This window comes from Typopeltis vanoorti, chromosome 4 (assembly GCF_054136105.1).
Source record: "Typopeltis vanoorti isolate ZY-2024b chromosome 4, IOZ_Tvanoo_1.0, whole genome shotgun sequence".
Lineage (NCBI taxonomy): Eukaryota > Metazoa > Arthropoda > Arachnida > Uropygi > Thelyphonidae > Typopeltis > Typopeltis vanoorti.
In genome coordinates, this window is record NC_143552.1 from 29,871,624 (window position 1) to 29,884,613 (window position 12,990).

At 33.1% G+C, this 12,990-nt stretch overlaps 1 protein-coding gene across 2 annotated transcripts in view; it reads right to left on the reverse strand.

The window, feature by feature from the left end:
• Window positions 1–12,990, reverse strand: part of hfp (Poly(U)-binding-splicing factor hfp) — a 370,731-nt gene that overhangs the window by 250,498 nt on the left and 107,243 nt on the right. For both annotated transcript variants that reach the window (XR_016548237.1, XM_090391729.1), the window contains exons 4-5: window positions 10,865–11,070; window positions 550–596 (exon numbers count right to left, since the gene is read on the reverse strand). Coding sequence is in view for 1 of the 2 variants with exons in the window: in XM_090391729.1 (XP_090247855.1) it covers window positions 550–596; window positions 10,865–11,070 (253 nt within the window). In the remaining variant the exon portion in view is untranslated. The remainder of the gene's footprint in view (window positions 1–549; window positions 597–10,864; window positions 11,071–12,990) is intronic.

Here is a 12,990-nt window from a genome sequence, read left to right on the forward strand (position 1 = left end):
AAGATTAGGGGGTGTGAACAGATGGCATCAATGGCAATAGCATATTAAAAATGAGGATATTAGGAAAGAACTCGACATTGTTAGCATCACAGGAATGTGTTAATACTAACATCATGCAATTGTAAATAGATGTTAACACTAACATCTATTTACAATTGCTATTGCACACATTTATAAATTACAAGGAGAGAATGCAAAGCTTCAGTAATCGTAATTTTATACTGAAATGATATCTGACCTACCTAAGCTTTCTAAGTACTCCCCCACCCCACCCTAACCATTCCCAAAGTCGGATCTGCAGGCTGCACTTTGGGGACCCTTTCTGTAAAGCAATAAAGGGTGAATAAGTGTAATTAATTTTTGTTTTTCTCAGGATATCTGAATTCTATTTCCTAGTATCTCCTCCATGTCAGTTTTCAAGACAGTTTGAGTACTCAATTTAATTTTCAATCCGCATAAACTTTAGCACATTGCATCAAAAAGCATCATCACACTGTACTTTCATTATTCATTAAGAGAGATTAATGAAGATATTAAATGTTTACTTACCTGCACATCAAAACTAATGCTTGATGTCGCTGAAGTGTTTTCTGTTGCTATATAATAAAAAAATGGTAAAATCACACAACACATATTACACTGCATGAATAAAATTACTTTAACATAAAAGGTAAACTAGTACAGTACATGAACAGCATTTATTTTCTGCCTGCAATGAAACAAGAACATCATCTGCGTTGCTTAACATGACAGATAAATCTAAAGAGGAAAATATAATTCTTATTTTCCTTCTCCTGCCTCTGTTCCTAATTTTACGCTTAACATAAAAAATAAATCTAAATAGAAAATCAAATTTGTATTTTCTTTGTCCTGCCTATTTTCATTATTATACAGTGTTTTTTTTTTTTTTTTTGGGGGGGGGGGGGGATGCATGAATGCAATGTACCTTGAACTGGCAACTGTATAATAGTGACATACAGAAGCAATATTAACTTTAATTTTCATATTTTACTGCTAGCAGTAATGGCGGCACTTACTAGCCGCCTAGTGATAGCCGATTAATTAGTGATGGGCCAACTATCTCTGATTGGCTACTAGTGGAGATTGAACTGCCCACTCAGTCTCCAAAAGTTAGATAGGGCTTAAAAACAGCCTTCGCCTACTTCCTATATGGGAACAAAAAGGCATTAGCTGATTTTTTTTTATATATTTTTTACTGCTAGCAGTGAATGCATACCAGCACCTACTGTTTTACAAAACAAGCACTGTGTGTGTTTGTAAATTAAAAAAAAAATGTATCTTTTTGTACTCATGTATGAGGATATCATCATCAGTATATAGTAAAACAATGACATTTAAGAGATCTTACTCTAATAAGTGATTAAACGTGTTTTTAATGACATCCACATGGATTACAAAGAAAACATATGCATGTCATTAAAAACAAAGTCCCAATAACATCTGATAATGTCACACTACCTGTATGTATTTCCAAACGATAAAACACCATATGATTTTTCAAGTTTATAAAGTTCTTTATGTTTAAGATATACTCATCCCTGATATATATCCCTCAAGGGATGTACAGGATAGTACTATATGAAAAACTTACATCATAACTAACTTCCTATCTACAATTTTCCCCAAATCAATCTGTTATCTGTCAAGACTCCAACATTATCAGATCTTATATTTCTCTCTTCTAAGGCACTTTTTAATGTATCAATCCACCTATATTTTGGTCTTCCTCTGGGTCTTTTTCCTGCCAACCTGGCAGAAAACACTCATTTTGCTAATCTTTCCTCTCCCATTCTGTTTAAGTAACAATACCACCTAAGATTATCGCTGCTAATGTATTCCTGATTACTGACAATGTCAAGTTCTTTCCAAATATCCTTGTTTTTAATATGATATTGCCATTGATGCCATCTGTTCATGCTCCTAATCTTTCTAAGGACCCTCATATCTGTTTCAAGTGTTTCATTTCTAAAACAGATGTCAGATCCATTAGTTAAAATTGTTTTGAACACTGTCTTGTATACAGCTAATTACGATATATGTTGGCGTATTAGGACTGAAGTATAAGACAAGGCCTAAATGTTAGGCTATTTTTAGGTTTAAACTTATGTCGGTTGTATAAGATACCCCCCCCCCCAATTTGTTCTTTCTTGTATTAATGCAACATTAAGTATTGTTGTTATATATCCATTATTTTTATATCTATGCATATCAGTTTTTTTTTGCATAGCACAGATTTAGAATTTATGCAAATTATCCTAATTAAGTGATTAGCCCCAAATTTAATTATTAATTTTGCATTTTTTAAAATTTGAGGATTATTAAAATTGCTATAATTCTTCTATAATCTACTCTTTCCCCCTTCAATATACCCTATTCCTCCTATGGGTTTAAATTCAGAAGAAGGCTAGTTCAGAAGCCTAAAGGTAGCAGCCCTACCACTGAATTATTCCATCGTCAGGCTAGTCCCCTGACATGGAGAACATAATTCTACTTGTAAGCTGAAAGAAAAAGATAATCGGATTGCATCTATGGGAAACGACCCTGGAATGGTAAAGGTAAAACAAAAATGGAAACGACAAAACATAATACACATAGCAAACTGGAATGTAAGAGGAATAGCATATAAAGAAATAGAATTAGACCAATTATTAAATGAAAGAAATTTTAAAATAGCAGTAATCATTGAAACAAAAAAGAAATTAAAAGGAATCATGAGAACGGAAAATTTTAATGTGATATACAGTGGAGTCGACAGAGACCAAAGAGCACAATCAGGAGTCAAGATTTGGATTCATAACTCCCTATCAAAACAGTTAAAACATTATAAATTATGGAATGAAAGAATAATAGAAGCTAGAATAAAAATAGATAGAGGCTATTTAACAATAATTGGTTTATATGCCCCAGAAGAAGGAAGAGAACAGAATAATATTGATTTTTATAATCAGCTACAAAACATATATAATAAAATAAATAAAAATGACTACATAATTTTAGCAGGAGACTTAAATGCAAGAATTGGAAACACGAAAATTAATAATAATATAGGAATACATGGAGAACACACTCTAAACAGAAATGGTAAAAAATTGATCGACTTTGTAGTTTATAATAACCTAAAAATAATGAATTCCTTCTATAAACATAAAGACATACATAAATATACTTGGACAGCAAGAGGATGGAAATCAATATTAGATTACTTTATATTAAATGAAAAGACATCAAAATTTTCACTAGATGTTAGAGTTCACAGAGGATATGAAATAAGCAGTGACCACTTCCTTGTTAAAATAAAATTAAGATTACCACCTAAATGGCTACAAGTAACAAGAACAAAAAGAAAATTTGAAACATTTGTTTATAAAACTAAAGTATTGAATGACACAAATGTACAATGGCTATATGAACAAAGAATTAACCAATATCTAATAAAATAAAACAAAATGAAGAAATGGAAATAGAATGGCTTAACATAAAAACGATACTAAATGCTGCAGCAAATGAAAGCTTAGGAAAGACCAAAAAATTATAAAAGGAAAAAACTGAAGATCTGGGATGATACAATGAAAGAAATAATCAAAAAGAAAAAAGAAGCCTATCACAAATGGTTAAGCAGTAAAAGATTAGAAGATGAAATAGAATATAAAACAATAAGAGCCATAGTTTCTAAAACTCTTGTTTATATCTTGATTATAAAACTAGACTATTGAATGACACAAATGTACAATGGCTATATGAACAAAGAATTAACCAGTCAGAAAAAGACAGAGAATCATTGAACAAATGTGTTTCTAATTTAGAACATGATTTATATAAAATAAGACCCAATGTATATAAAATTTTGAAACACTTAAATGCAGATATTAAAGAAAATATAAAATTAAACACTGAACTGAAATTAGAAGAATTTCTAAATTACTACACAGAATTGTGGACAGACAAATATTTTAAAAAAGACAACTGGCACAAAATTAACAAAAATGAAAAGGAAATAACTAAAGAAGAATTAGAAATCAGCCTGAAAGAAACAAGAAATGGAAAATCACCTGGAGAAGATAAACTAGGTTCAGAACTATATAAATATGCAGGAACAAGATTCAAAGAAAGACTCTTATTATTTTTAAACAAAATTTATTCAACTGGTATTCTCCCAATAGAATGGAAAAAAGCAATTGTGATTCCTATCTTTAAAAAAGATAATAGAGATGACTCTAAAAATTATAGAGGTATCAGTATACTAAATTCCTGTTACAAAATATATAGCAGAATCTTAAATAGCAAACTAATGAAATATTCCGAAAACTTTATTTTAGAAGTACAGAATGGATTTAGAAAAGGACGATCATGTATAGACCCGGCCTTTTGCCTAAAATTAATAATAGAGAAAAGAAGAGAATACAATTTAGAAACACATTGCATTTATTGACTTTGAAAAAGCATTTGACAAAGTTAAACGAAACATATTATTTAACATATTAAAAGAAAGACAAATACCAAATAATATCCTAAAAGCTATCACAAGTATATATGAAAATAATCAAATACAAATAAGATTAAATCACGAGCTATCATAAACGAGAGAGATAAACCAAGGGGTCCGACAGGGATGTCCTCTCTCAGCTACTCTTTTTATTATCTATTTAGATGAAATAATAATAAAATGGAATAAAAATTTACATCAAGGAATTAAACTTTCTCCTACAGTAAACTTAAACACTCTCCTCTTTGCCAACGACCAAATAACAATTACAAATTCTGAAGTTAAACTACAGAACGCTATTTTAGATCTAAATGAGATATCCAAAGATCATGATATGATAATATCAACAGAAAAATCAAAAACTATGGTCTTTAAAGGACAAGATCATGGAACAGGTGAATTCATTTAACTACCTAGGATGTATGATCACACATGAAAATGAAAAAGATATAAACGTAAAAATTGCAAAATATTTAAAAATAACAGGTGTAATTAACTCTATATTTAAACCAAACCTAGTTCAAAAACAAACCAGACTAAAAGTATACAATACATTAGCCCTACCAGTCTTAATGTATGGAAGCGAAATCTGGATAATAAAACAAAAAGACAAACAAAGATTAACAACAGCAGAAATGAAGTTTATGAGAAAAACTGCAAAGTATACCCTATTTGATCACAAAAGAAATGAAGAAATTATGAAAGAATTAAACCAAGAACCAGTAATAGAAAAAATTAAAAAATATAAACATAAATGGATGGACGTTCAAAGAATGAAAACAGAAAGATTACCAAAACAAGCCTTAAAGTACAAGCCATTAGGAAAAAGAAAACCAGGACGTCCTCTTAATAGATGACTTCTGAGGCTGGAACAGGCCATGCTAGGCCTAAATCCTTGATATGCATGATGATCATGATGAAAATTGCTATCATTTAAAATCATGGAACCAGCAACAAAACGAAGAAAGTATGAAGCTCGATTTAAAATAAGGATAATTGAAATGGCAAAGCAAACTAATAACTGTGCTGCTGCAAGAGAGGTTGACATAACCGAGAAGATGGTAAGAGAATGAAGGAGGAAAGAGATATTTTAAAAAAATTGCCAAATAAAAAATGTGTGATGAGATTTTTCTATCCTTGCAGACTTCACCACATGCCTCTCTGGCTGAATCAATCAGTGTTTTCTTCAGGGCTTGCCACTGAATCTCCAAGGTTTGGTTCTTGTTCTCAAACTTTCATTTTTTTCTTGAACAATGTTTGTGTATTTTAGTCTACAGTTCACATACGAGAGCTGCTCAACTTTTATTCACTTGAAAACTTTCTTACATGTTCTTCTTTGCAATATGAAATTCAATTTTATCCTGCTCAAGACTAAATGTTGATCAGTTCCAATTTCAAATCCTCTGTACACTCTTGTATCCTGCACAATGGACAAAACATCAACTACTACATAGTCAATGAGACTTTTCTTATTTCTTGTCTCTTCTCTCCATGTGAAAATGTGCAGATTGTGTTAGTAATAACCAGTCCATGCCCTGAACAGAAATCAAACAGGTATTTGCCATCATTATTAGCTTTGCTTTTTTCTCAAAATATTTTTGTATGTCTGCCATTCGTTTCCTACTCTGCTATTTAGATCCCCAACAAGGACCAACTTTTCCTTTTTCATTGTGTCAGTTGCTTTCTGTAAAGCCTCAAAAAATTCCTCCACTCCTACCTTAGTAGAACCTTCTATGGGACCATAGGCACAAATAAGTCTCATTGTCCAGTTCCCCATTCTCATATTTGCCCACATCACTACTTGATATTGCCTGCCATTCGAGAAGATTAGCTTTGTATTTAGTATTGAATACTACAGTTACTCTTTTTCCCTAATCGTTATTGCCTGGATATAACATCTTATATTTATTGCTCAGAAAGATTTCACCAGATTTTGTCTTTTTTTGTTTCAGTCACCCCTATTATATCGATCTGGTACTTATCCAATTCCACAGCCAGCTCCATTTCTTTGCCATTCAGGCTTCTTATGTTGATTGTACCGAACTTGAACTCTGGTGATGTTGAGTTGGGGAGTGTTTCAGGATTTGTTCCAATAGCTGACTTTTCGCTGTTCACCTTTGTTCCCTTATTAAAACAATGGGGGCCTTGTTTAACCGGGTGATGCCCCATCCGGCATAAAATTCTATCATATTGTAGCATCATTTTATATTTTGGTTTAAGCCAATAAGAATACAATTTGGTCAGCTAAATCCCAAATTGCCAGCCCATACTTGTTTGTTCAGTATCTGGGTAAATACCTAATAGGTTGCACAATGAGAAGGTGAGGACTGGTCATTAGGTCAGAAGCCCTGGTCGGTTCTCTGCATTCATTTAAAGGCTATGTGGAGTTCTCCTCTCAGTTATACAGCTTTGACCCTTAACCACCCCATATGTTAATATAGATATAATATATTGTTTTAACATAAAAACAAGATAAACATTACTTACTTTAATGAGATATTTGAGTCTGTTTTGATTTTGCCAAACTTTTAATGTCTGGAGTTAAATTAGTTACTCAGAGTAGCAGAGAACTTTTCAAATTTGAATCAGTCAGTCACAATCTCATTTTGTTTTTTATCAATTTCATGGCTGAAAATGTTTGTTCTCATCTGTACACTGTACCAAAACAGCAGATATAATTCTTGAAAATGCTCACAAGGTAATGATTGCCAGAAATTATAACATGTTGGAAACATGTGGGACTTAGAGAAGCTCATCAAATTTCATGTCCAATAATGAATTTGTTTTGAAGTCAATAGGTTCTTTTTGTATGTTACTAGGCATCTTCATGATTTTTTTGTTCCCCAAATGAAAACTGGTTTATAAATGCAAGTACACAGTCCTCTTCTTTAGCAGAATCATGAAAACGACTTTCAGTTGACTCTAGCAATTTCTTCGATATATTTTAAAATTGCCATTATCTTCAGCACATTTACTCTGCTCTTTTAAGTGCGGAAATTGGCTCAAATCATCATTTTCTAACGAGAGGTACACAGTTTTAACTTTATCTTGAACACATTGATATAATTTACTAAGCTAGAAAACAATTTGACAACAATCTTGAACAATTTGACAACAATCAACAACAAACAATCTTGAACACATTGATATAATTTACTAATCTAGAAAACATACAAAAATATTTTGGGAAAATTTGGAGAAAAGAGCAAAGCTAATAATAATGGCAAATATCTGTTGGATTTCTGCTCAGGACATGGACTAGTTATTACTAACACCATGTTCCAACATAAAAATGTGCACAAATTCACATGGAGAGAAGAGGCTAGGAATAAGAAAAGTCTCATTGACTATGTTATTGTTGATAGTGATGTGTTTCTCCCTTATGCAGGACACCAGAGTGTACAGAGGATTTGAAATTGGAAGTGATCACCATTTAGTCTTACTGATATAGTGGAGAGAGTGCAAAGGAGAATGTTAAAAATGATACCAGGATTGTGGAATACTGATTATGAAGACAACTTGAGAATTTGCAGACTGCAGGCACTAGCATTGAGACAAACTTCTGAAAGGGTCATACAGGATTTCAGTTGATGGATTTTTTCAATTTATGGGGGGGGGGGCATTCTTGAAAGCTGAGAATGAATGTCGCTAAGAAGGGGGTGAGGGCTAAATTTTTCTCTCATAGGGTGATGCATGATTGAAATGGATTACCACTGGATGTTGTGAGTGCAAGCTGTGTGAATGAATTCAAGAATAAGTATGATAGCTGGTGCGTGTAATATGTGGCCTCCCTTGATGAGTCCCTGACTCCATGAAGGTCTCTCTTAATAATAATATTATTTTCATAGTTTTGGGTCTTCCTATTGCTGATTTTCATGCGAAATTTGTTACAGCTGTTATTCGATTTAGTTAGGGCAGTGTTTCCCAAACTATGTTACACAGAACACCAGTGTTCCACAGAAAGTGAATAAGTGTTCCGTGAAAAATTATGAAAATTAATATGAGGTTTGGAATGGTTTTAAATGCTGCGACAAGTTCAAACATGTTTGAAAAATCAGGCACTCCTCACTTTGCATGTGGGTTGTACTATTAAGGTCAGCGAGCACTGGCCTTGACTCAGCCACCCGCGGTTGTTGACACCTCCGAGCGCGAGTGAAGTACAGTGATATCTATTCTAGGAAACGTGCAGTCCTGTAGCGTGCGCTGCTGCATTTTTGCAATGTGATACAGCCTGCTGTGGTGATAGTGTGCACTTAGCTTTACACTGAATATGAGACCGATGATACTCAACTCTCATTTCGGGATTTGTGAAGTGTTCTGTCGTAGGAAAAGTTTGAGAAACCCTGAGTTAGAGAATGCTGGAGACTTGCACCAGATGTGTTTAGGAAGCATAAAGCAAAGAGCTAAGGTTTAATATCTCTGATTCTAATATCAAGTTTAGTGCCACTTTCTTTCATAATGCAGTCCGTATAAATGATGAATAATAGTGGTGATACTGTGCACCCTTGTCTTACTCCTGACTTAAAATCAAACAATCACTCCAATGTAGAATCCTGTCAAATGCCTTTGCAAAGTTGAGCAGTATCAATGAGTAGCCATTTCCCTTATCCACCTCGACTGTCACTTTATTATAAAAAGCAAGCACATTACTAAGACAAGACCCACCTTCTATAAAACTGTGTTGCCTCTTATACAGTATCATATTCCTATCCTCCTAGTCCTGGATTCTCTTTTACCAATTTCCACTCTGGAGATACTAAACGACCTATAATTTGCTACTTCTGTCTTGGAGCTTCCATATAGTGGAACTATTTTGCCCTTTTCCCACTCCACTAGCACCTTCCAGTACTAAGGCTTAAATTAAACAGTTTAGTCAGTGAAGCTGATAATTCCCTTATACATTATACATGAGCCAAATATGCATTTAATCCCATGGCCATGTTTGAACTGAGATTCTACAATATTCTAAGCACCTCCAGTTCTTCAACCTCTGTTCTATCAGTCAAATGTCACATTCAGCATTGCAACATTACCACCTAGATCATACACCCTGCAAAATGATCACTTAGTAATTCAACTATTTGGTTTGCTTCTATTATCTCCCTACAATGAGCACTTTTTAAAATCATCCTTGTATAGTCATTTCTTCTTTCACTTGCCACATAGCAAAATAGTGTTTAGGACATCCATGTGTTCTCCTACATGATTTATGCTTCTAACACTAGATAAGTCTGATACTGTTTTCTTCAAGCACCCCTTGACCACCTCCCATGCACCACTCTCTTCCCTCCAAATTCCTATGCCAAGCAATGAGATACTATATCCTGAAAATGAACTTGGCAGCTTTTCATAATCACCTACTTTGTAATTTCAGTCACATCCATTCTTGACAGAAAATTCTCTGGCAATCTCCCAGATTAAGACATCACTTTCTCCAAGCAGAGGCAGCATAGCTAGATTGGTTATCGTTAAGTTCTCAGATGTTATGACCAGATCCAGCACTCTCGAACCTTGTGTTCCGCCCATTACACATTTATGATAATTACCCATTGTCTTGGGTAATTATCTCTTAGCAGCTGTATGAATTCCATTTCCTTTCCTGGTGACCAATCTTCAGAATGCTTTGTTCCATTTCCTGAATTTGAAGAATCTGTTGTTGATGAACTAGCTTCCCCTGCTTCCTGTGATGAATCATCCAATTAATGAAGCAACAGCTTCGAAGAGTTACTTTTGTCGTATGTGTTTACAGCTGATTATATTACTACAAATGGCCTGGTTGGCCAAGTAGTTAGTGTATCCACTCTCCAGCCAAAAAGGTTGCAGGTTCGAATCCTGCCATAGGCATGAATGTTTGTGATTATCTGTGAAAATACTAGTGGTGGTGGTGGTGGGAGGTAGGTGGTGTTGATGCAGTTGTGGTTCGTTGTAGTTGGTGGATTAAGTGGTGGAGACAGAGTTGTAGAGTCCCTTGATGAGTTTTTGGACTCCCTGGAAGTGTCAAGTAATAATAATAATAAAATGCAGAGAAGAACTGTTCACTCATGGTTCATTTATTTATTACAGAGTACACAGTAATTTTATATTATTAATTTGTGCATTGCATTATTTCAATATAAACAAAGACTAAAATTAGTTGAAATTATAACAAAACTGACCTACATATTTTGGTAATGTTATCAGATCTTTATCATTCATATAGTGATTTCCAACTTGCAACCTTTTCATCTTTGTATTAATTATTCATGTGATACGAATGCCAACAAACTATAAGATTGTTCAAGTCATGATGTGTGTATCATTAATAAATATTCTAAGAGATACAATGCAACAGAAAACTGTTTTTGAAAGGGAAAAAATTACCTGTTGTTGATGAGCAATTGTCTGCTTCATGAGCACATTTTTTATACTCTGCTCCATAGCATATTTCTTAGCTTTTGTAACCATTTCTTGTTGTTCAGGTGATAATTTTACTAAACCCAACCCCAAAAGTCCTGTTGGTGTTCTCATGGCACCCGGTCCTGCCAACACCGGCCCTGTTTGTTCCATCTGAGTACTGTTTGTTCCATCTGCACAAAAACATTTTAATTCAATAGTAAAAATAATAAAAAAGGATGGAAAAGAAACATGAAATACATTTATAATTAGTGTATATAATTACTGTCCATATTATAACTATAATTCTGAATAGGAGAATACATAATAAAAGCATGTTACTAAAATAAGATTCATTTTCAGTAGAACATAGACTAATGAACACCATTGAAATGAACTGTTTAATTCAGCCCAAATGCACTCTTATTATTCAGGTGTTAATTTCACTTAAGCCTACACTAAAAGTCTTGTTAGTGTTGTCATGATCCCTACTCCTGTTAACACCAGCCTTTCTTTGTTCTGTCATCCTCATAAATAATTCTTAATAATTCACTATATGTACTTAATTTATAAGACTAGTCAACAGATTACAACCGAAATAATTAACTATTCAATCACGAAGATCTGAACCAAAATAAAAAGAATATAAGCAAAGAAAAGTATGGAACATTAGTTGTCTGTACTGGACATAAAATTCCTGTAGTTAAATTGTACACAGGTGAAAGATATATGAACTGTTCAATATATTAAAAAATAGAGTGGGGAAAAAAATGTAAAGACTAATATTTGCAATGCTTTGAAAAATATATAAGTTACATTAGCTGTAAATAAATTTTAAAATAATTATAATAATAATAAATGACTGGCCACTGGCTTATGCAAATTGGATGAGCATAAAAGATCATCTTGTCTGGGCATGAATTTGGAAGAAATGAAGAGTAAGTGTCATTGGTGTGAAGTAGTCTAAGAAAATCCTAAGACATTTTCTTGCTTGACTATCAGGTGAAAAAAAAATTAATTTAAACAAAAGGTTTACAACAACAAAAAGAAAATTAATATATATACTTAATCTTATTGAAATCAATGTTGGTGGTACGTGTAATGTATTTAATGAATGGGTCTTGCAGTAGTGATAACAAACAAACAAGCGTGCGTGCATGCAAGTGAGAACAAACTACTGAGAAAAAGGAATTCAGAGGGGAATGCCAGGGCAATGGAAATGTTTATACCTGAAAATGAAAAAGTATCAATAACTGCCAAATATTAATTTTACATTTCATCTATGGAGTCTACCATTGGTATTCTAGCGGCAATGAATATATTGAAACATTAGAAGTGGCTAGAGCATGGCAGGCTTGTTATTTCAAATAAAATTTTATATTTGAAATAAGATGAGTTGTGTTGTGTTTCCAACTGACTGCAAAAGGCTTGAGTTGATCCTAGTTTATTTACTCAAAAAAATTCTGTAACTCTGTAACCCAAGATGATTTGTGCCCACTTTGAAAGCTCTTATATAGAAAGAAAGGACTTGAATACCATGTACATTTAATACAGAGTAAATCAAACCAACAGTCATTCAGTGGATGATAAACAGATTCCAGACAATGCCACTATCTCTATATCCTAAATATACTGTCTAGCTAACAAAGTTATCTCTAATAAATATTACCTATGTAAAACATGGACATGATTAACTAATAATGTGTTGGATGGACTCTTGAGTCTCTTTTAATGTTTATACATTGATCTGCATGTCTTTTAATCATTCTCTCTCTCTCTCTCTCTTTTTGGCTAAAAGAAACTGACAGACAGTATAAAACTGCCTCCATTCATATTTTTGTGATTCTGAAAACTACAGCTTTTATTTGCAAATAAATACAGACACTCAGTCTTGCTTCTACCTATAAAATTTTTCCATAATAATTATCTTTTAAAATGTACAAGGAGCAAATAAAAAAATGTATCTAAAAAAATTATACTAAAACATACATCTCAACTTAAGATTGCTAAGTCCTATAAATATAGAGTAACCTGTATTTATATAAGAGATGTATTGTAGATGAGACGGTGGAAATCATCTATGACATGTACTACATTTCCAGTGTGATATTTAG